This window comes from Ascidiella aspersa, chromosome 3 (genome assembly GCF_963924565.1).
Source record: "Ascidiella aspersa chromosome 3, kaAscAspe10.2, whole genome shotgun sequence".
Taxonomy (NCBI): domain Eukaryota; kingdom Metazoa; phylum Chordata; class Ascidiacea; order Phlebobranchia; family Ascidiidae; genus Ascidiella; species Ascidiella aspersa.
This window is the reverse complement of record NC_139449.1, coordinates 30473428-30498486: the sequence shown is the minus strand read 5'-3', so window position 1 is coordinate 30498486 and position 25059 is coordinate 30473428. Positions and strand designations below refer to the sequence as shown.

The window sequence follows — 25059 nt, the reverse complement described above, 5'->3', positions numbered from 1 at the left end:
TTTCAGATGGGGAGTAAATCAGCCAACCACGCCGCTTCGCAGTCGGCTCCGCACGTTACTGAAGTGTCCTGCCCCGTGGGACTTTCCCTTCGCGTCCCCACGCCCCTTTTGCTGACCCACTGTGCCCCCGCCGGAGTACATTCCTTCACACCCCCAAACTCCCCGCCCGCAACGAGCAACGCGAACGAATTTGCACGAATTAACAAAATCCAAAAAGTGAATATAAGTCTGTGCATTTGCTGCTGAAAGGCGCCGCTTCGTATGAGGTTATTTTATATTATGTTTCGTCCAGCGGCTCGCCAAACGCGCTTTCATTGTGAGATTAATCTGTCGCGCTTTTGGTGATTTTGCGCGCCTTTCCGTTAAAGGTTTTGTGCAGTTCATAATATTGCATTAGTCGGAAGCCGAGGCAAAATCTTCTGCGTTGGATTTGAAAATCCTGTCAAGAAACAGTTCGCGAACAATCAAACGAAAACGCCTTACAATAATTATTTCCTTCCCGCTGTATCATTTACGAATGTTATTATCTTTATACTACAATGAAATCGGAATTGCGCGATTTATAGTTTGTCTTTTTTTAAACGCTTGGTTGTAAAAATGATGCGTCAGTGCTAGCTTTGGAGTTTTTCGCTCATTGAGCTTATGGCTATTACAGCTATGATCAAATCTCTGGATTACGTGCTTAATCTATTTCGCTTTTATAATGCTTCAAACCGAAACACTTGGAATTTTGCACGCCCAAAAAGCACTTTCGGTTATTTGAGCCTGTTCCTTGAACGTCCAAAGTGCCTGACAGCGACCACCCTTTCCTAACAGGTTCGTTCGACTTTCTAAACCGCGACGACAAAGATTTAAAAATCTGGCTTGACCTTTTCTTGCGCCGCGTACTATTACACCTTACCGTGTGTGTGTTTTTTTCATTGTGCTCGCTAGTCGCTACTGCTGTTTCTAACCATAATTTTGGCGTTTTTTTCTTAAATTGTTACTCGTTGTCTTAAAAAAGACGTCCGATTTTTAAAACCAACCAGGGATCTTCAAAATCCTAAGATACCTGCTTAGAGTTGTAGAATACCTACTTGCATTGTAGCCCATACCAGGAAAATCGGTTCTAGTCCGATACTACAGCTGTGTTGAGCCGATCCGTTATTATCGGACGTGATTTTCCCTTCCCTGAAGTGTAAAAATTAACGCTCTAAAAATGATCGAACAGAAAACAACGCGAGATTTGTTCACCCTGAACGCGCTATCCAGCTATCCAGCTATCTGTTTTCGTTTTTTAAATCGCTATGTCAGTTTGAAAAGATTTACTTATTTTGCTATCTTGATTGTAGTTCATCTGAGTTTCTTACGGGTGGCCAACGTTCGCTTCTATATGCGTTCGATTTTTTATTTCCCGTCGAGGCCTTGGTGTTTTTCCTTCGAAATCTGCTCTTATTTCTCGCTTCGTTTTAATTATTAATATTATTACTCTTACTATTATAATGTAGTATTGTTAACCTTTTTGCTATAGACTCGCTTTTATTCGAGAAAGTTTTAATTCGCGGCCAGGACGCAAGAATTGCTAAATTTCGGAAACGGAAATGCACTTTATTCCTTGAAAAATGCTAATACCGGTATTTTCATTCTATTTTCTTCCCGTTGGTCGCGCATTTTTTCCGTTTCCGTAGTTTAGTGCGCCCCGCTGTATTCAGATTGCGACCGGTGGCTCTTTTCCGCTTTATGCAACTTCCCTAACGCGTAACAATTACAACCCGATTGATGTCAGCCATTGAGCATTTTTGCGCCGTTTTCTTTTTACTCTCATATCCCAAAGTCTTGCTATTATCGTGTGGCCCTCCTCCCCCACATTTATCGTTTACTTTTTCCCCGAGATGATCATGCAGTAAAGTTTAATTCGAGAATAAAATGTATCACAAAATAAATGAAGCAGCTTACTAAAAACCTTGTTTGTTTTTGAGCTTCTTATTGGACAGTAAAATTACTAATGAATTTTAAAACGGCATTTTGTTCTACGCATTGATTATAGCTACAGCAACTAGATTTTAGCCAATTTGAAGTCTGAATTTCTAAGTCAATATCCAACGTTGTAAAAATAATATATTTCGTGAGAAAATTGGCAATTGCCTAGGGCAATAAAGAACCTAATCCTTTAAACCAGTGCTTGTCAACCTTTTTTGGAGCAGTACACACTTTTACGTTTAACGAAGAACTTGTACACCCGGTCCACGTAATGCGCTGAACTTATAGAAGCATATACCTGGTTGTACCACAAAAAGATCTAATAACCGTTATGAAAAACTGGTTAGCACCTCACAATAACGACTATCAAGAGAAATATTTGGTTATGATATCATAAGTAGAGTAGGCTATAGTAACTTACAAGCTATGTCGCTTCAATACATGTTGTCCGGTGGTATGGTACACTCCAATCCATCTGTTATTTAATGTGTTTTGATCATAGGCTTATTGTAATGTGGCATCTTGTACACCCCATCAATGTGGTACACCTTTTAAAAATTGTGGTATACCCTGGGTTGCCAAATAAACCCGGTTGAAAAGCACCGCTTTAAACACCAAATTTTGATTTTGAAGCAATGCACTGGCATGATTTTGTACCAAGGCCTCTTTCACTCAATATATGTCAAAACAGGTGTGCTTTAAATTATTTTTATTCTAACACAAAATAAAACGTAAAACTTGGAAGAAAAACATAATTCAATACTCGAGAAATAACCACCGGGAAAAAAAGCAAAACCACATTTACGAAAATTGCACCAAAAGACATGTTCAAACCGAGCTTGGTATCAAGAAAAGTAACAGCACCTACCCACGGCCCAACGCATTGGACAACCTTGCCTTTCTAAAAAAAAAAAAAGCGTTAGATGTTAAGTCCAAATCACACTTTCGAATCACATGTCCGCGAAAGATTTTAGCCCAAATTTCGTAATGCCAATGCAAAAAAGCGAAATCAATAACACAACACCATAATACCTATATGACGTGATCTTAGAAGTTTCGGGCAGTGTTGTAATGACTTAACATAAGTCACTGTTTTTAAATGACTTGACTTAATTTAAGTGTTTTGAACAGATGATCTGACTCAAGTATTATAGACAAATGACTTGAAAATTAAGTCTTTTTATAAATCCTTTTCTAAAAAATGGGTTGTTTATCTTCATTTTCTTGCTCATAAAACAATTTGCTTGATAGATGTTGCGTTTTTTTTTTTAGATGAGTTAACTTATTGCCCATAATCGAACGAGTTTACCAATTTGAATAGTTTTAAGTTTATTTTTTTGACTCGCTCTAGTTATGAGTTGACTTGCTATTTTTTCAAAAAGACTCTACTAGGACTTGCGTTTTTTGCGAATGACTTGACTGGGATTTGTTTTCAACACTGGTTTCGGGACTCTTAAGGGTATAAAACCGGTATTTTAATTCACACTTGAGCGCCAAATTAATCATTTAGTGGTTAAAACGCGCACTTCGTTAAGCGAGTATTACAACACAGCGCAGTTACATTTTGATTATTGCGACTGGTTATAGGCAACGAAGCCAGCAAAGCAGAGCGTTACGGAAACTTCGAACTTGAAACGTTTTTGTTTTTCTTTCGGAATTCCACAAACCAATGGAACTCGAAGGCACAAAGCCACAGTGCAAATAACGACCAAAAAAAATACCTTTTCATCGTGCAAATATCGCAAATGTTCGGGAAGTATATAGAAAAGTATAGGAAGATCCTCACGTACACAAAGTCAAATAAAGCAATATGACACAACGGTAAAAACAGAGGCGAAAATATTCGGATAACGAAGACACTATTATCAATATTTTGTTAAGTACTACGATATCTAACGAACGCTTGTGCAAATATTAGCGACACTTCTAACTAACCTGTCTAAGTTAGTATAATAAACAGACATGCTACTCAACAAAACAAAACAAAAAGGTGATTGAAAAAGTTGGTAAACAGCATTGTACCAGGAAAGCGTAATTGAAATAAAAATAAATTCTCTCTGCAAAAGGAACTTCGTAGAAACAAAATTTGTTGCAATACAAGACAAGCCCTTGAAATACAGAAAATTGCAAATACAATTTCTCTTTAGCATCTTAAAACAGTGTACTTTTATATTTGTAAACTATAAATCCACCAGCTTACTAAAAATACTTCAGAGGCCGATCTTAATACAAAGAAAAAATACAGCCGGTATAATTACGTAACGGCTAGGATTGTTACAGTACCACTGTTGCAATTAGTCAAATAAATAAAAATTTGATCACTTTAATTTAAAGTAACCTAAACAATAACTGTAATCTTTACGAGGAAAAACATAATTCATTTATCCTCACTGTGTGGGCCAATGAATGAAACCACTGCCTTAACTTATTAAAATGTATCAACAATTTATGCCACACAGAGGCGGGCAAACTTGTTCAATGAGCAAGTCACTTGCAAAAATGTACAACAAACGCGCGATGGTGATAAGTCCTCAGTGCCTCAAGCAGCACTTGCTATCCGGGGGGTGTTCGATCGGTTTACTCAGGTCTGTGATCGAACCGGTGTTAGCTTTCGACCTGGCGCGAGACGCTAGGTGGCGTGCTAGCAGGGTCACGGCGTTGATGACGTTCAGTCCGCTGGCGGCGCTGCACTCCATAAAGAGCACCCCATAGTTCTGGAAGATAAAGTCGAGTTTGAATGAAACTCAAAGTAAATCAAGGCAAACCATACGTAGCTAAAATGAGGCAAAGCTATCATTTTTCCTTTTTTTATCTTTTTGAAGGGCAATGTTTTTTTGGGCGTGGGTTATTCTATCTAAATATTAACCCTCAACTATTCTGTTTTCGCTTTTGAAATGCCAATGCGTTCGTAATGTTAGGGTCTGTAATTAATCAGGGTCTTTTACAATGGGTGCAACAAGTTAAACTCGAGTTCTCGGTGCGAGTAGGCAATTTCCGAACATTTGGTCGAGTCGAGAAATTGTGCAAAAAGGTCGATTTTAACATTCAAATGTGTTGGAAAAATTCGTTGGAAAGGTAGTAACATGTGTCAAACTGGAACATTATAAAATGGTTTTAATCTATCGAACCGTAATTGGTCCATACTTTTCTACCTTATGTATTATTTGAAACACATCAATTAGGTTTTAACAGTAAGCCAGTACGGCCTCTAGCTGGTCGGTATGGCCTATTTGAAAGATTACATAAAGTAGAGAACACTCACTGCTGCCAGCTGTGCTCCCTCCTCCTGATAAACCGCGTTCTTTTTGGCGGAGTGTCTCAGCGAGTCCCGGAGGTCCACCTTGTTGCCGCAGATCATAACCGGAGTGTCTTCGGGGGCCGAGCACTGAACAACCAAATAAAATACGTTTTCGAAACATGCTGCTTTAAAAGATCGCTGATAATCACGAATCAAGATCTCGCCATGAGCAGTCAACAGAAAAAAAAAACATTTTTCAAATTTGGCGTTTTCTTTTGTAAATGTTATATATTAGTTTGAAAGTTTAAAGTATCTTTGATATTAGCTTAAAAACTAATACATCTGAAATACCGACATCGAGGGGCTATAGCCCGACGTACAACAATTTAAAGACACCTTGTCTCCTCTATTTAGAAAATAATCTGCGATGGGTGTTTGGAAGAGTGTCCTTAATTATTTGCAACACGCCTTTTACTTTTTGTAAAAAAATTGGATATTGTTATTGGCCCTATAGGGAAGGCCGAGTAGCATACATCCCGAATTAGCCGCTCGGAACAAATCTATTTCATCCAAATTTTAACCAAACTTAAAACAAAAATCTTCCTCAACTAGCCCTCAAAACAAATCGTTCGAAACCCAATTTATAACAAAAAGCTTGAGGCCCTACCGAGATGGTTTCCATCCACTCGCGCACGTTCAGGAACGAGTCCTGGTGGGTGACGTCATAAAGCAGGATGACGGCGTCAGCGCGCCGGAAGTAGGAGGCGGCGATGCTCCGGAAGCGCTCCTGGCCGGCGGTGTCCCACAGCTGGAGGGTCACCATCTCATCGCTGTCCAGGAGGAGCGCCTTCTGTTGGAAGTCCACTCCTGGAGGAGGAAGAGTTTGAAATGAGGAGGAGAAAGTTTAACAAGGGTTTGGGATTCTTGGGTCAATTGCGTTTTTTATGTTAATTATATCTCAGGCAGGTCAAGAAACGATAAGGTATGACGTAATGCGTACTACAGCTATTTACTTGGGTCAGGGGTGCGGGTTAGCGTTTGGGTTGGGGTGGGTCAAGTATTTATTATATTAATTCTCTTAAGTCAATAATGCATAAAAATACATCAAATATTTTTTATCGTTGCAAATGGCTGCATTTACGTCATATCTTATCCTGCCTTTGACTCGACATTTGGTCAAAGTATTTTCCAAGTTTTAAAGGCAAATACTTTTTAATTTTCACTAGCCTTATCTTTTTAAAAACACTAGCCTTATCGAGTTCCTATGCAACTTGCCTGCTGTTTCAACTGTAAATTTAGGCCTGGATGTTGTGATGGTTTAAAGGGCAAAACAAGAACCTTAAATTTTGTATGGAGTTCATAACACTTTTACATTGTGCCATGAAAAAAACGTTTTGGAAAAATCCGGCGTATGTTTACCAAACAAATTATCTATAGTTTTTTTTCCAAAGTTTTTGTAATTTTTTAATACAGTATACCGTCGAAAACGAATTTGTGAGTTATAATGCTTCTCCCAAAAAATAATACTTCTCCCAATCGATTTGCATATTTTACACGAGAACCCAAGCCACGGCAATCTTAAGAAATTCTCGTCTTAAAGAAGGCTCACCGTAATAAGATAAGGTTCTAAAAACGCTTTGATCACGCCATCCACAATTTGTCCAGCGCTTTCATATATCTATCTCACCTAACGTGGAGCGCGTATGTCTATTGAATTCGTCTTTGCACGTGCGGAAAATGAAGCTTGATTTCCCGACGTTCATGTCTCCGCACAGTATTATCTTGAAGAGCTTGCCGTTCACCATCGTGTGGTTCGGAGTGATCTTTAAAGGGAAAAAATCTCATAGAACAATAATATACATTGATTACTTTGACCAGAGCAATCAACTAAAATCCTAGGAGGGTTGTTGTGGTAAGACTATTGTTTTACTAAGAATATCATGTTAAAAATGAATAAAGAGTTCGAAACGTTCAAAACGATACTACTTTTGTATGGGCTTTGATATTCTTACTACGAACTACAAATTCAAAAATTCGCGATGCACCTGATTTTTAAAGAGACTTATCGCTAAAATAAATATTCGCTACATATAGGTTTATGAACTTACTAAGCATGTATAAGGAATTCCTGAGGCCTATAGTATGCTTGAAAAGCTTTCGCAAATTTTTTTTTACCAGCAAACTAAGTCGTTCTTTCAAAAAGTTCCGCTCTGACAAAGTTGCACGCTAAATTATTATGCATGAAACATCGCTACCAAACTCACTTTACGCCGCGAATTTCGTTGACTCGACCTTGGCACCGGCACGTCGTACTTGGTCTTCTTCTCCGACGAGGGCACGGCGATGCCGTCGTCATCGTCGCTGACGTCGTCATCCTCCTCGTCATCATCAGTGACGTCACCGCGCCGGCCGACGACGCGCGGCTTGAGGCGGGCGCTGGAGCGGCGCGAGACGCTAACGCGCGGCGACGAGGCCGAGAACTCGGGAGCGAGTCTTGCGGAAAAACGACGCCTTATTCCCCGCGAACCGTCGACTTCGGTGTCAGTGTCCGGGTCGTCGCCGCGAACCGTTCCGATGCCGCTGTCGCGCTCGAAGCCGTTGTTAATGTTGGTGCCGGCGTAGGGAGCCGCTTCGTCCATCAGTGATGACTTAAATGAGAAGTCGGCCTCCGTATCGTCGTCCTCTTCCCCGTGGCTTGCTCCTTCCTCCGTGATAATGGAGCTGAGTTTGGGATCGCAGGCGGCCAAGGCGTCTGAGTCGAAGGAGGCGCGTGATGAGCGGCCGCTGGGCAGGAACATGTCCTGTCTGTGAGGTATTTTGGAGGTTATATTAAATAGCAGTTCAACTTTAGTAAATCTACTACCCAAAACCGAATTTCAATGCTTTAGGCCAGTGGTTCTCAATCGGGGTGGCGCAGCACTCTATAGGGTGCCATTTTGAATGTTAAAGGGTGCCGAAAGATATTTCAAATTATTTAGGATTTCAATTTCTGCTCTATTGCTTAAGCTTCTTGTGTACGACAAAAGTGCTAGAAACTTTCAACCTTGTTGCAAACCACTGAGCAAAAATACGAGCAAGGGTGCCGTAAACTATTTAGAATAGGGTGCCACAAGCCAAAAAAGGTTGCGAAACACTGCTTTAGGTTCTACCCAGGCCCGGTTCATTCAGTTTGTTATTTATTTAGATAAGATTTTCTGATTTTCACAGGACAAATTAGTCGCAGTGAAGCGCCTGTTGTCTTTACGCTACTGGCCTGCTTTACCTATTGCTAACACGTATGTTAATGAGTTTTTTCGCCGCAAAACAAATTTATTTTGTGGCCTTTTAAAATCGTTAACACTCCACAACTAAAATGGAATTTTTAACCCCCTTTCTGCACAAATATGATCACAGATTTTTTTGACAAATGTTTTCTACAAAGTCATTCTCCTGTGTCAGTCGCCATATAGCCATGTATAAATATAGTCGGTTAACTTTCCAGTCATCTGGTGCGGTGAGCATGACAAATTAAAGCCCTGACACGACTATTACTCAAGATCTAGATTTCGTTCAACCCAAGGCGATAACACCTAACTCCGCGGAACCCAAGCAAAGTCAACAACCAGCGTTTTCCAGAGCCTGAAACTTGCGGTTTCGAAACGTGAAGCTGAACACCAGACTTTAACAGAATAACTGGTAAAATCGCGCGTGCGTGTCCTAACCGTCCTTCCTAGCCAGACTAGCTGGAATTTGTTTAACTGATTTTTTTATTTGGGTACAATATGCACGGATCTGTAATATAGCTCGATAATGAATTCGTATCGAAACGTCTCGATCAAGATTATGTCGATCTACTCGACCTTTAGGCTTTGCAATTCATTATCAAGCTGAATTTTTTGTCTTTTCGAAATTAAAGTGGATTTTTTAAACAGATCCTTACAATCTTTCGAAATTTAATTCGTTTTGGTTATATTGGTATATATTTTGTGCGACATTGAAGCACCAAACATTCGTGAAGAAATTGCGCCAGGGTGAGAGTCTAACTGATGGTGGATGTTGTTCCATACCAATTATTTTTATTACATTTTTCAAAGTTGATGCCGGAGGAGTGTATAGGTAAATAAACTAAGTTGTTGAATTTTAAACCTAAAAAGTAAATTTTAACCTGGTTTCAAGCATTTTGCATTAAAAAAATAGTCAACCTTAGTTGCTATGAATTGTTAAGACTTTTGCGAATAAACAACTGAAAAACGATGTTGGATTAGGCTGCATTATCAATATAATCGAGAAAATGATAACGAAACCACAGTAGACAAGCTTTTGACATACCATTTTAATTAAAACTCGTTAGCATTTCACTTTTATCTGACAGGAAAGCGGCTCCAAGGTAAGATCTATACCCACCTCGACTGCGGGGCGGATGAATACTGCGACAGGGTCTCGGCGCCTTGCCCGGCGGAGGGAGATCGGTAGATGTGCGTTGACAGTCGGTTGTAGGCTGCCATCTTGGATTCGAGAACTTCCAGAAGGTCGTCGTTCGAGTCCCGCAGCTTTCTGTTGTTCGTTCTTAACCGACAAAATCAAGGTCATCGCTGGTAGCTGCGCTGTTACGTCACAATGACGGTGGCGCAATACGCGCACGCACGCATTTGACGTCGCGCCCACTTGCCTAACAGAGTTGTGTGTGGCGAAAGGGTGGCGAATTATGCGCGCTGTATATTTTATCGCGCGAGGTATTGGGTGTCAAAGTTCACGCAATCGTCATTAACGCGCTTCTGTTGGACTTGAAAGTTGAATTATTTTTTACTTGGAGTTCAGTAACGAAAACCTTATAGAGTAACAAAACGAGGTGTCAAACGTGAAATTGCAAGGAATAAATAAATATAGGAGACTAAACATAATAATAATTACTTGAGCCACACCTTTGAGCCACAACTCAAACGTTAACTCGCACCCTAACCCAAATAATGTTGGCAGTACAATACCCCGGACGAGAATGTGGTAGGATTCTACGTAGACCAGCGCCGAACATTGCTATATCGATGCTTGAGTTTTAAACATATGTTATTTAATTGCGATATATCCTTTGATTTGCGGTTATTTTTTTCCTAAAAACTGATGTAACACTATTCTAACTGACACCACACAAGCGTTATAACTGCGAATATCCGCTTGCATTTGATAAGTTATTTTATTCGAATTTACGTAAACATATTTTTATTGGACACGTTGCCTAATAAAAACTTTAGAATGTTGAACCTTAAGGCACAATAAAACAAGAAGCCCACCTATGTTTTACAGGAAAGCATTCAAGTCTCGTACAGTTTGAAAAACCTCTTTATGACAAAATATACACAAAGACTTTCTGTTTTGTTATTTTAAAACTCACGTGAGGGAATGCACTTGCTTGGTCATGGACTCTTGTTCGGTGAGCGCTGATCGAACCACGTCGTTTTCTCTGTTGCAAAACAATAAGGGTGCTGGTTCGGGATAATGTAGCGCAGACAGCGCAATCTTTTGTGACTTACAATGTACTGTGTGGCCTACAGGGCTTGCCCTTGTTGACCAAGTATTGGACTTGGCTTGGTGTCAAAGGTGTACGCCCTAGCAAAAATTTCAGGTGCTATGTACTTTCAAACTTAAAGGGCATTCCGAACGCGCTAAGAAACCTGTCACAACTTGTTTGTTGAAGCTTGAAACAATGGCTTTTTAAATGCCCTGTAGTTAAACTAATAAAGCGAATTCTACGTAGCAATATGGGGCTAGGTAATACTTCTTTCTTTTGGTTACGATTTGAAACCTATAATTGGTATCAAGTCTATCGACCATGCTAAATGGTCATGTTAATAAGTGGGGGTAAGTCATGTTTACGCCACCTGTAGAGATAGATAACTGCGGCCAAATAAAGCCCGCTTAACTTACCGATTTAGAATCAGCGTTTTCTCCTGAAGTTCGACCTCCAGAGCTGCAACTTGCGTTTTCAGGAGAACCGCTTCTGTTTCTGACTCCGTTAAACGGTTGGCGAGGTTTGCGTTTTCCTGCGAACCGAGAAATTATTATGTTTTGGGCTGGGAATTGAACTTGAACTACGTGAGCCATTACTTTTCCTCTTGTGATTTTTTTAAGGCGATGTGGTTACTTACGACTGCGGTCATCCCCCATCTTCAATATTGTATTTAATAATTCAGTTGCATATTGGGCACTAAATGGAACGATAACAAAGGTCTCCTAAGGTTACTTGTTTAGATGTCTCGTTATGACGTACCGTTATGACATCTTTTTCGTACATTTTACTGCATTCCGGTAAGACACTTATTTTACTTTTACCCCTACTGCACAGTACAATTTTGTTTTCTGGAGTTTCATACGTTAAATTCTACGAGGTATAACTTCAAAAGAATACTTACAGCGGCGATGAGCCTCAGTTTTTCCCTCAGCTTTTCCACTTCGCGCTCCAATGGACTGACTTTAGCTAACCGTTCGTCAACCTTAACAAAAACGTCACAAAATAGTATAAGAAAAATAGTCAACACATAATAAACAAGGTCCTCAGACCAAATGGAAGTTGTTTTTTTATTAATATAAAAAGAGAACTTAAGTCACTGTTTTTAAATGACTAGACATGACTTAGGTCGTTTTGTAAAACTACTCGACTTGACTTGGACTTAAGTTATTGAGTCAAATGACTTGGGTTGACTGGGCTTGACCTAGGCAACTGGTGACTTGGACTGGGACTTCTATTTGTTATTGCCAAACTCGATTTTTAATTTAAACACTATCTGACAAAGTAATAACACATTTTCTTCAACAAGCACTTCGGTCACGTTTTCATATACGCACGACTTCCAACGAACATTCACTTGTTAATAAAATCGATTTGTAATTTTTGTTATTGTTCAAATCGAATTATTTTTATTTAAAGACTATCTGACAAAGTAAACAGATTCCAACAAAACACTTCGGCCAAGTTTTCATATACGCACGACTTCCAACTAACATTCACGTTGTTATTAAAATCGCTGTGTCATTGTTGTTATTGTTAAAATTGCATTGTTTTTATATAAAAAGGCACCTTTCTCAGCTTGTTGACTGCCTCCTGTAGATGTGCGATCCTCTCCTCGTACTTGCCTCTCACAACCAGCATCTCGCCATCCAGTCTCCTTCGTTCCTCCTCTCTCGCTTTCTCCTCCTTGATCGAGATCTGCGCCTCCATTTCCTCCTCCAGGAGCGAGAGCTGCTCGCTGCTCTTGTCCGTTACCCTGGCAACGGGATGGGTGCGAAGATCGAATCACGACATTCGAAAAGAGGAGCGAATCGTTTCAAAGGCAAGAGTTTTAACTACAATCCTATTGTAGCCTTTATAAAGTTTTAGGTTTAATTAAAAGTAATCCGGTATAACTATTAAATATCTTTCCTAATTTGAATTTCTGTTTAACAGTTTTTTTGCTTTAGTGTTTTTCAAATAATTTGCTGTACGTTTTGTGTTTACTTTTTAAAATTTGGCATTTTAGCTTTCTTTTAAAATTATTAGTTTTAGGTGGCCGACAACTGAAATAATTGAGACAGAAGCATTCATCATTGCGATTCTCAAGTGTGTTTTGAGGGACCGAAACGGTCGTTCAAGATTATTCAACTTTCTACCAAAATATTGTCTACTGTACTTGTTGAACTAACGCAGATAATTGACCGTTAGTTAGCTACTTGGATAAATTATTTGCGAATACTTAAAACTTCCAGACAAACGGTTAAAATACCTGATTCTGCCTAGAGGAATTCTAGCACACTAACAAATATGACATAAGGCGCTGTGAAAATTTTTCTCTGTTGCTCAAAAACAAAATATAAAAAGTAAGATTTCTAATATATTGACAGCTATACTGCGTAGCTTGCAAACTGTTTGTTTGCGCAGTTGTTTTTCCAACGCCTCGCGTATCCTTGAGATCAGTTCGTGCGTATCTGGTAACTCCCGATTAGATCCTAAACCTATATGCGAAAGCTCTTCTAAGTTTCGGTTTCACTCTTATGCCGCATCAGCGTTTAACAACCCGTCATTCCGTCAATGCACTACAACACGGGCGACTGCTTTCGCAAATTCAAGCTCCCTAAAAGCGCAGGCAGCTAACCCGAACTCAACCACAAAACCCGTAGCTACTGGCGCAAGTGATATATCACCAACTGCGTTCAGCAACAATAAGGTAGGAATTCCGCGCGACCTACAAAGATTTCTTTCGAGAAACCTGGCAAACAACTTTACCGGCCGAAGACGCACCAAAGCACACAAATAAAATATGACCATACAAAAAAAACTTAGCCACCAGCCTACGCCTCAATAGTGGAGTTTATCGTCGAGTGAAGTAAGCTCTCTGCTCATCGGCAGCAAACAAACACGCGAAGGCTCAGTAGTTATGCGTGCCGTTTTGTGGGAACGCCTACATCATTGCTTTACCCACAATAATGTTAGGTGCTTCCGAATGCTTCGTAGGTGTCAATTGAAGCGCGAAGAAATTTGCGCGCAACTTTTACGGAATGCTTAAAAGCGAGCCTACAAAGCCACTTCTGCGAGCGCTTTAGCTATTCGTATTATGTACGATTTTGTGCCGTGTCCATCTGGATAACATCGCGCATTAAATCTTTCGAAACATAACCCTAACCCCGGTCGCGCAACGATTTTTTTGCGCATAATATAACATCTTTATAAAATTAAACATTTTTCGAATTGTGATCCAACTAATACAAAACACAATCCCTAATCTAGTCGCCCTTTTCTTGAATAAATGCGTACAGAATCAAACAACGAGAAAACGGTCTTTGTCAATGTCAAAGGGTCAACTTCTCGGTCTACACTAAACGACCTCTAAAAGCAGTCGGCTACCTTGTCTATTCCCGTTCTCCTGGTACATCCTTACTTGGATAAAGCCAGGCTGTAAACAGGAAAGTGGCTTTGCAAACTGTCCAATTACCCGCGACAATAACGCCACCAATACGTCAAAACAAGCCTTCGGGCTCTGATCGTAGCAAGGCATAGACGCGGTACATCTACTACGCTTGACAATGCTGTTCGAGCTTGCTGCGACTCTCTGCTAAGTTGCCTCGGTACGTTGGATCAGGTGGGTTAATTCGCCTGCGGTTTTCGTAATTGGAAGGCTGCCCATTCAGGTTTTGACGGCTAATTTGCGCCGGCTTGTGATCACGAAACAACAATTTGAGCGTTGCTAGTTCCACGTTCGCGCCTCCAGTTTCCAACACTGTACCCTATGTGAGTAGCTTAGGGCACGTTGAAATTTAAGGCCGAATATGACCGAATGTTAAAATTTTCATATTTTTTTGGTAAAAGTCTGATTGCTGGCTAAGTTAGGTTGCTTTGAGTTATGTGTAAAAAATTCTGATCGACATCTTGTTTACTTCCGGAGACATTACGCCACGACATTTCGAGCTGCATACTTCGCTTTGGTTGTAAAGTCTGACCTCTTTCTATTGTTTTTGTTGTCCCATCTATCTCAAATTTAAAATAATATGTCTCTGGTTGCCTACAGGGTCTAAACTTTATGGAAACAGCTCCTATAGTTAAATGGCCTCCAAATTTCTTGCACTCGTCATAACTCGAAATAAATTATAACACGCTCTTAAACAACTTGCAAATTACAAGTACCTGGGTAATTTTAAAGGCCCGCTACAGCACAGCTCAAACCTCGAAAAGCTTTAATCTTTTTGTTAGCATTCTCTTATAACATTCTATAAACTTTTTAAAAAAAATTAAAGTTTCCTGGTCACTTTAATAATAGCCGGGCTGCCTATTTTCGTACCTCTGTCCGTTTATGATGAAAACATATATTCTGACGTAATCGTTTTTACCCTTTCGCTATATCGAACAAAAATATACTGGTGCCGTAAATCTACGGACAGCTTCTGGCCTGGTAATGGGCCCCGAACAGTCGGGAGTGTCGCGCGGAAATGAAGCAAGAAAGCCACGCGTCGTTGCGCACCAACTTGCCTCTCCAAACACCAGCACCTAGGCCTTCCTCTCGAACGCGATTGTGACGTAATAAGAAGCCGCGGCGCAAAACGAAACGATGGAGCCGTCGCGCGTTAATGATTGCTCTCCCGCCCGAACCTGTACCCTTATCCAATGTTGACCGAACAATTTTTACCGCACTTTTAAAGAAGTGGCGTAATCGCGAGGAACTTTCTATTTTTTCGCTTTTGTTTTGTAGAGAGGCTTTAAACGCAGGGCAAAAACGCAGTCAGAGGCTTCCAACAGAACCGTTCTCCCACTAAGGTACGCAACTACGCAAATGCAGCACCACCAAAACCATTTGCGCAGTAAATGTTTTCACACGCACGGCAAACTGAACTATATCCGTAAGGATTTAGCAATAAATATGGACAATATGTATGGATTGACACCGCAAAGCACAAAACGAAGCCAAGCTATGCGCCCTGAATGCGTGCTTCCGTATTTTGGTAAATTTTAAAACGACTTCCACTAACTAACAAAAAATGCAAATCAATAAGGATTCTGTTAACTTAACATAAAATACTCGCTAAAAATAGTTTGACTAACATAATGAATTCTTAGACGAAAAACTCACACCCAGTCTGAAAAAATGATCACTATTTAGAGGACAATTATTTACAACAGTTCTATACAAGGTTATGTAATCGATGACGTCATTTCGAGAGTAGCTGGATAATATTTCCTCCATTTTCTCTTTCCTTCCGTTACCACAAAAGTAATTTTCAAAAAGCAAGCGGTAAGCGTAAGATATAAAAAATCGTTTAAAAAACATCTTAGGTAAGGCGGCGTGCAAATAAGGATGTGCGTGTAGCGGAGTGCGAATCCTGTAGCGAAATATATCTATTCCTTTTGGCCAGAGTGCTTCGCGTTGTTTGCCTTTAATTTGTAGCAGACATTGCGGGGTTGTCGAAATGTTATCAACCCGCAGGGACAAATTGCTTTTTTATTGTGTTTATAGTCAATATTTTTCCTTGGCTAGCATCAAGCTTGCGCCACGGTGCGTGTTAAATTTATATATAATAACGTGAAAAATGGGGGCGCGAAAATTTGTGTGAACCGTGCTGGGTGTAAATTGTGCAAATACAGACACGGCCGAGTTTAAGTATAGATTAGGCGTCGCAATTACGTAATTCGTTTATTCAGAGCCGAAAATGTAGGCTTTTATGTCTAACAAATGAAGAGCGAAGGTTATAGCCTACTGGCAAAAAGCGAAACACATATCCTAAATTAGCCGTTTGGTCGCTCTTAACGCTGCAGCCTTTTGTAGGGATAAAGTTTAAAATAAAACTTGCTTTTACTTCAGCTCTAAATAAATTTACCCAAACTTCGTACAAAAACAATTTCTTTAGCCAATCACTGCAGTCCAAATATAAATTATTTTCTTTTTTTAATTTCGAAATAGGCCTATTCAAATTCAAGATCATTTCCTTTTTAGATTTTTAAATATGTTTGTAAGAATTAAAAAAAGTTTTTAAATTGCGTTTGAATTTATGTTAGGCTAATCGTTAACTTAAAATTAATTATTATTTGACAGTTAAATTTTTTAAAGTTTGTTCTTCATTGATTTAACAACGCTTAAAAATAAGCCTAGGTTATATACCTTGCCGTTTATCGTCTAATACACCAAAGTTAGCAGCTCATGTCGCAACTTGTTAGCTTTCGTTTTAAACTGGCACTCGATGCTTCGACAAACCTTTGCAGTGATCCCTCCAGCTCGGTAACGGATCCCTGCAGTTTCTCGATGTCCTTGAGCATGTTTCCCAGCATCGATTCCAGGTTGGATAAGGCTACTTGATGTCCTTCTTCGTCCAAGTGCTTGTAGAGCGTACAAATGCTGTCGTAGCTGAGGAGCAAGCGTAAAGTGGGTCTTTTACAGTTTGTATGACTTACCAAACTTTTTTTGTTTGAGCCCTAAAAGGGGGTGTTGCTCATCATGCTTTAAGTGATTATTTCTAAAGTGTGTATCTTAAAAACGTAATCCTAGTTTGACTCATCTTTCACACCGCGTGAATCTTTTGCCTTTTACAAAATATTTTAGGTTGGCTGAACACAAATATTTATTCCAGGTCAATAATTCGCATTTCCGCACCCCAATGGCCGAGTATGATATATATTTAGGCGTTCTTTCAGTAGGCATACAATCTTTCCCAATTTATCGTCTTCTTTTTTCCCTAAAGGTCAAATACTATGGTCTCACAAACTTTTCCTTTAAACTACCCTCCGCATAACTTTTCCTTTAAACTACCTAAAATAGTTTTGTCAGCTTTGATTTTAACAGAGACGTGTATTTATTTTTGATGCAAAACGTCCCTTTTGTTAAATTACAAGTGTGCCTATTTTGATTTATTAAACGATGTAATTGACTATAAAATTGCCAACAATTCGGTCTAACTTGAGCCACCAAACCTTTGAATACAAACCCTGGTATTAAAGAACAGGAATAGACGTATTGCGTTTCTCACGAGGCCTAACCCCTTGCGGCAGTTTGCTGGACTGCTCAATGAGAAACTAAAGCCTGTTGCGTATCACTGGCAAAAAGTGGTTCGAAACCGCCACAACGTGAGGCCTTTGTAATAACTTTCTAATGTTGGTTGCTATCACCTATCCTAAAAAAAAGTTTTAAAAACTTTACTTGTGTTAAATGGTGTACCGAACCTGTAGTCATCTGTCATCTCTGCTAAGGCCAGTCCGTTTAATTGTAAAAATATGTCAAGCAAAAAAAGTTGAACTATGTGCATCAAAGAACGAAAGCATATCGCTTCGTTCTACATTAAAAATTGGGAGTCATAGACAATCACCAAAAATCTCTGTTTGGACACTTATCTAACCGCAGCTGAACAAGCTCACCACACATTTTTTTCCGCAAGTAAATTTATTCAAACATTCCACGACGCTTTAAAATCGAACCCCCGGGCGGGATTACAAAGCGAAGGCTGCGAGAGTGTGTTAGCGATATATAGACAATACTACTACACGAAAGTACAGAGGATAGCGTGTTAATGTGCCAATTCAAAGTAATAAAAAAATCATCCGGAAACGAAATTTCATATTTTTCAAGATGCATGCAAAACGGGTACGACGTTAGTTCGCGATTTTGTTAAAGCAAAAAAAAAAGACAGAAAAACATCAGAAAGCGCATGAAAAATTGTGTGCAGTAACTTAACAAAAAAACAAAACGGTTGTTTCGGACAATAATTAGATAAACATAATATTTAATATAAGAATAATTATAACTATAGGTTGGCAAAAAGCATAATAAACGGTGTTTGGGTTTAATTTGTGTAAGTCGATTTCCTGACACCAAAAACTGTTTAAATAGGTAAATTAACACTTTTCTTGTCGATTTTGTGGGCAAAACAAATTTTGCTGGTGTCCTTAGTTACAAAAAGGCGCCTGTGGGTGTGGACAATTTTTCAGAGCTTGGAACAGTTCAGCAATGGCGCCTGTGGGTGTGGACAATTTTTCAGAGCTTGGAACAGTTCAGCAATGCAGAATATCAGCTGCCTCCCAAAAAGGTGCAATGCAACCAAAACCGAATCTTTTCTTTGCTAGTATTGTATTAGAAAAAGAACATAGAATTGTGCAATAAAGAGTTCAGACTTTAGTAGGGTTCCCCCTCTTCTTTTTTGATAGCGCTCCGCAAACAACAAGCAAAGATCATGACGAGAATTTCCAAGCATGCCACCGCCGTGCCGGTGATGGCAAGGATAAAAAGGTGCTCCTGCAAATACTGCACGAGCTTGCTCAGACATCCCATGCTCTTTGATCCAAGAACCCTGTAAATGTTCGAGGGGTGATCGCGCTGACTACAAAGGGGGGTGATCGTCTTGCAGCATGACATTGGAGTCTTGAGTCCATCCTTGTTCTGCTTAATGTAGGTGCTCGACTGCCAGTCCTCGTAGGACTCAACGCCGCAACATTGGAAGTCCTGCTGCATCATGTCCACCGCTTCGGTCAGCGACTCCTGACCAGTCTGGTTGTAGTTCTTGTTGAGATTGGACTTGAGGCCCTGAGCCAGTTCATCATGCAATGTTTCGTGGTAGACGAAAGCTAGGATCCCGGCGATGCACTCGCACAGGAAGATTACCACCAAGAGCGCAAAGTAACAAGTCAGCATCCCGTTGTTCTTCTGGATAGCTCCAACGCAGCCCAAGATACCTGTGATGAAAACCAGGACGCCGGCGCCGATTAAGAGGTACACAATGATATTATAGTACATCGATCCCAGGATTGCAACATACTGCATCTTATTAATTACAGTCCATATGCCAATAGCAAGGGCACCGCATCCTCCCAGAATAAAGACAAAATTAAACCCGATTAGAAGCCCTCGGAGACAGGCCATGTCACATGGTCCTGAGTTGTTTGCTTCGTACTTCTCTTCCTTGCTTTGACGCGGCATTGTTTTGGATCAGTTGGCCAAATTATCCAGAAAGAAACAATTAAATATGGCTTTATTAACCTTTAAATGCAGAAAACATTGCAATAAGCAAGTGTTTAATCTTATAATGCTACAACCCTATAGGAAGCAATTTGACTTTTGACAATTTCCTGTTCTAGTACATCAGCAGTATTTCTACTGAATTGTATACAAATAATATATTTTGCTTTAAAACTAGAAAGGAATTGAATTACATTATGTGAAATCAATACATTTGCCTGGTTAGTAGAATATTTAGATTTGATTGCATACCCTCCATTTAAATATATTAAGTGCCCACTTGTATATATATTACAATACAATTTATTTAGGAAAATTTAAATCTAAAACAAATAATTTAAACAAATTTTATTTTTATAGTATATCATAATTTCAATACATGACCATTAATTCCGTTTTCAAATTAAGATAATTAGTAACATTTAACAGTAATATATCAGTTAAGCAAATTATTTCCAGATTTACTTTTAACAACAGTTATTTTGTATAAGATCTATCTGTTCTGCTATTTTCAAGGAAAATCAAACAAACTATCTGAATATAAAAAAACTAGTCGGTTGACTGGACTGTTGTTTAACTGTTTCTGCTACATTTTTTCACATTCATAATTGTCTTAAAACTGATTGTAACATAAAGTTCAGCGATTTGAAATGGTAAAGCTTACTACGTCAAGCCAATCCAATTAGCGTTCCGTAGATTAAATAGTAAGGCCTGTCATTCCTGCGGGACGTAATTGCTTTTCGCTCTACTATGTTCACTGAAACTATAACTCTCGGGCGAAAACAACATGGCGACCGTACGATAAGAAGAGAGCGAGACAAAATTTAACGCAACGCCCTTCGATACGCCTGGCTGCTTTTCCACGGTCTCTTTTGTGACGCGACAAACCCGCAGCTGTTTATAGAGGCTCTCGTCAAACAAGAATGGCAGCAGCTGCATTTAGTCACATCTCGGAAAGTCCGTTGCCGCCTTTCAAGGGCTAATTCGGTAAGATGTATTTGTTTACGTCTGCAGCCTATAATTAACGCAGTTAATAGGTCAACAAGCGAAGATGTACCGCTTGCGTAGGCTTCAGTGGAGCTACCAAAGAAGAAGTGGCACTTTGGTACCACAATCTTCAGAGAAATACAGTAATATGCCGTCCAATGCTATCCTAGAGTTCTGTCTTTCTCCTTATTGTGTTTTGCCATAAGCTTTTACAGAAAAGGGGATACATTAATGACAGCAATTGCCAGGAGAATACAGAAACCCTGATATCCAAAAGTTTTATTTTTCTCCCCTTTTTGCACTGTTCAGACGTCGGCAGCTTTCTAGAGCTTTTAAAACCACAAGTCACCCCATATCGCAAAGCTTACGAACGGATCCAGAAAATCCGTAGATCCGGGTTTATTTCGTCATCAAGTGCTATTCGGCCCATTGTGTTTCGAGGGTTGCGACAATGTGCGATAAACGCGAGAAAAGAAACGGATTCCAAAAAAGATTTCGGTCCTTGACTCAATAGGTTTAGCGCCCGACAATAGCTGGCATGTTTCACCAAGGTTCCCGTGCATAACAAAGCCCTCGGGACTCCCTCGTTAATTTATCGTTTGCTTGCGGGGTTTGGCTCTTTGTGTTTTTATGATCTAGTTTCCAGGATACAACGCAAATGGGTGGAGCCTAAAGTCGCGTACAATAAAACCATGAATTGCTGAGGTGAAAATATAACTTATCGCTTTATAAGAATTTGATGACTCTAACATTACAACAATAAAATGTTAATCGTTTTAAGTACACAAATCCCATCACTTAAAAATCAATACCACATGTTTTCATAGTGTACGCCACAAGAAAAATAGTTTCATTTCAAGGCAACTTTTACTAATAAATTGAATAGTATGACTTCACAAGGACAAATTGCCACTATTTGGTGTTTCTTTGAGATTGTGACGCTTTATAAATCTGTAGTTACCCAAATAACCAAAATGTGACGAATAAAAAGGATATCGTATTGTAGATTAATACGTGCTAGATCAGTGGTTCACAAACTTTTTTTTATCTTTTTTGTTGACCCGATTTTTTTTGTAAAATAGTTAGTGGCCCACCATGTGCCATAAACCTTTTTTGTGGGCCTTTTTGCCCAACATAATAAGATATATCAACCTGGCTGATATAGGCTACATATAGCGAAATTTAAATTACGCCTATATATTCCGACAATTTCTCGAAAAAAGCATCGATTCCAACAACAACTAATGAAATATTTTTTACCTCCGGATCATTTTTGGATTGGAAATGAATATCGATACCAACAGGCTAAATTTTAAAATTGCCGTGCTAAGTATACTTAGTGAATAAAAATCATAAGTCGTGATACAATAGCAGTTAACCGACTTGTCGGGCGATTTGCTTCTCTTTAATTCGTTGCTTTATAAAAATGTTCGTATGTTGTTTTTTATAGATTTCTGACCTCTTGCGATGGCTGGTGCACATTGATTAACAAACGTTTTCTTATGTTATAAGTAAGGCGAATATGTTTTGACCAAAAAAATAGGAAATTTTGACCTGAAAAGTTAAAATTTTGACAAATTTTGACCTGAAAATAATTTATTTTGACAAAATTTTGACCTGTTAGAAATACATTGATTTAAATTACCTAAGCGTCGTTAATCACGCGTTTCTTATACCGTATATTGCTCTAATAAAGATATAATACGGTTAAAATGGCTTTGAACATATATCAAAACTAATTTTTTTTGATAAAATGAAAGATAAATTTCAAAATAACTGAACGACCAATTTCAAAAAGCTGACTTCTGAAGAGCACCCTGACTTCTGAAGAGCACCCCTTAAACACATATTAGATGTAAAAACAAGTTGAACACGAAAAATGATTTTTTACATAGCAAAAAAATAGCTAAAAAATATGATATATACCCCTGATCAGTGTTCCCTCTAAGGTGCGCAACTGCGCAATTGCGCAGCCACACCAGAAAAATTGTGCAGTAAAATTTGCTTTTGCGCACTTACATCATTCTCAAATTAAAACTAAAATACCTTCACGTTTTTGACACAACAGTTTAAGTATTTCGCAATTGGCCATTTTTTCGTTGTTTGTAGCAAAAAGCAAGTAAAACAAAATGTCTATTCAGGAAAATCAAGCTTTAAGAAAAAAATGAGTTTAGAACAGTGCCGAACACAGTAGTGGAGTGTTTGACAATAATTCGGGAACAACAATGCATTTTTTAGGACGTAAATTTTTAACACAATTGCAGTTTCTACACGATTACTGTGCAGATATAGTTAAAAATAGACATTTTGACGATTTAACCGAAATATTCGGATATTTTTCGCGCGACCGCTTTGTTACCATATCCTTGAACATATTTACCTCGATTGCAGTTGCACATACAAGTTTATTAACAATATTTGTTTCATGACGTCACGCTTTGTGACATCATCTTTAAAATTTTCACGCCTCGCCCTAATACAAAAAACATTGATCTGCTGCGGGCCAACGCAGCCTTAATATTTTCTTGCGCACTACAAAAAATATTTGCGCAGTAGAAAATTTTCTGTAGAGAACACTGCCCCTGATGTTTCGAGGTCACAAAAAACTTTTTATATATGCTTTATACGCAGGCCTATATAGTTATATTTTTTTAAACAGCTCTATGGCCCACTGTAAATGTTCTCGTGGCCCACTACTGGGCAATGGCCTACAGTTTGGAAATCACTGTACCAGACGATAATATATGCAAAATTACACAATAATCGAATTCATTATAAGGTATATAAACGGTACAATGTTACAACATCAAGGGGAAGAAACTATTTTCTTTTCTGGCATCTCAGCCGTGGAAAACAAGGGTGAAAAAGTTACAAAAAAATGTATAGGTTACACTCTTATAAGACGTTCACCCCCTCGAACGTCGTAACCTATCTGATAATACTGGACATTTCTAGCTTTATTTAAAGACCTTTGCCATCGACAGCCTTTTGATTTTCACAAACTAACCTGGGAAGCGCGTAGATAATGTGTCCCATGCTCTCGGCGAACCTGTCCCAGGAGTTGATCCGCTTCGCCCTCTGCGCGCTTATCCGACTAACTCGTGACCTCCTGCTGGCCCCGGATCGAGGGGTGGACGTTCGCCGGGTCACGACTTGGTTCTGGGACGTGGCCAGAAACGAGCTCTCTTGTCCCGAGATGCTGCTCAGGCTCTCTCTTTCGTCACGCATCTGTGTGAGGATGTCTGAATCGTCTTGCTGGTTAGAGCAGTCGGGGCTTTGTGTCGTCACAGTGCCGTTGTTATTGTTCGAATTTGCGTTGTTTACGTTCGAAACCTCTACTTCTGCTGCGTCTACGCCCGAGTCCAGCGCGTTAAAGTAGAGGTCGGCGACCACGTGAAACTTGGCGACGAACTCCTGCTTCTGGATGATCCCATCCTTGTTGAGGTCCACCGAGTTGAAGAGCGAGCGAAGCTCCTCTTCCTGGAGGTTGAGCTCGACACAAAGGCGCGCGAACTCGTGATGCTCCAGAAAGCCCTTCCCGTCCTCGTCGCAGGCGTCAAAGAGCTTCTCCAGCTCTTCCCGGTCCATCTTGACTTGGCTCTTGTTTGTCTATTTGCTATTTCACAGTGGCTTACATAGTGACGTCATAGCGGCTACACAGTGACGGGAAAAGCTGGATTCTGTAAACGTTGGCAAGGTCTTACATTATTATCAGTGAATACTACAACGAGGAGCAGATTTTGCTGCTGGTTTTACAGCTGTGTGAAGATATTTATGGTGATGCCTCGAGTAGCACCTTTGTTAATTACCTCTCATACAACATTCACTTAACGTTTATAACAAAGCAGCTAAAGCCAAACTAGCTAAAGATTATAAGGGATGAAACAATCTTTTTTTCGAATCTTTTTCTGCTAATTTAACAACCCTTTACGGTTTTATGCCGTCTTTGCTAGTGATTAAATCCCCACCATTGGTTGACTTTCCTTCCCTTTCTATCCTACATAAATGCAAAGCCATATTTTAGGTGTGTGTAATTCAAAAATTGCGCAGCACATAGTATTATTCCATTTCCTCTGCGATTTATATGAACAAAGCACGTGCAACAAGGGTTTATCCACTCGTTGGCACTCGGCAAGCTTTTCAATGGACTACTGTGAGGCTCTGCCACTATACACTACATCTTTTTTGACATACGCCGACCCAAAGCCAATGTATGTTTCGCCAGTTCTAAATCGACACAATTTTCGCATATATTACCAGTGCTATTAAATTAATACCTTAATGATTTTTTTTCTGAATACTATTAAGAGCAACACGAAACCTTTTTCGAGCAGAACCGACGCACCTCACAATACATTTTTACCATCTTGGTTATAAACAAGGTAGCCGAACGACAACGTTGTCAGTTGCTGCATGCTTTCTCTTGGACTTAATATACCT

General features: G+C 39.5%; 3 protein-coding genes across 3 annotated transcripts in view; 1 reads left to right on the top strand and 2 right to left on the bottom strand.

The window, feature by feature from the left end:
* LOC146161536 (F-actin-uncapping protein LRRC16A-like) overlaps window positions 1–1935 on the top strand; it is a 65472-nt gene extending 63537 nt beyond the window's left edge. The window contains exon 42 of the mRNA XM_083385188.1: window positions 7–1935. Within this exon, the coding sequence (XP_083241314.1) occupies window positions 7–17 (11 nt within the window). The 3' untranslated portion in view covers window positions 18–1935. The remainder of the gene's footprint in view (window positions 1–6) is intronic.
* Window positions 1936–2903: 968 nt separating this feature from the next.
* Window positions 2904–24207, bottom strand: LOC146161534 (ras and EF-hand domain-containing protein-like). Its single transcript, XM_083386076.1, has 12 exons — window positions 23627–24207; window positions 16885–17034; window positions 12249–12435; window positions 11584–11664; window positions 11099–11214; window positions 10566–10634; window positions 9581–9742; window positions 7462–8002; window positions 6885–7020; window positions 5865–6064; window positions 5222–5344; window positions 2904–4673 (listed from the first exon to the last, which is right to left on the bottom strand). Exons 1-12 carry the CDS (start codon window positions 24205–24207, stop codon window positions 4491–4493), a joined length of 2529 nt encoding a protein of 842 aa, XP_083242202.1. The 3' UTR covers window positions 2904–4490.
* Window positions 18051–19700, bottom strand: LOC146161535 (CD151 antigen-like). Its single transcript, XM_083386077.1, has 2 exons — window positions 18635–19700; window positions 18051–18584 (listed from the first exon to the last, which is right to left on the bottom strand). Exon 1 carries the CDS (start codon window positions 19591–19593, stop codon window positions 18793–18795), a length of 801 nt encoding a protein of 266 aa, XP_083242203.1. The 5' UTR covers window positions 19594–19700; the 3' UTR covers window positions 18051–18584; window positions 18635–18792.
* Window positions 24208–25059: the final 852 nt, after the last annotated feature.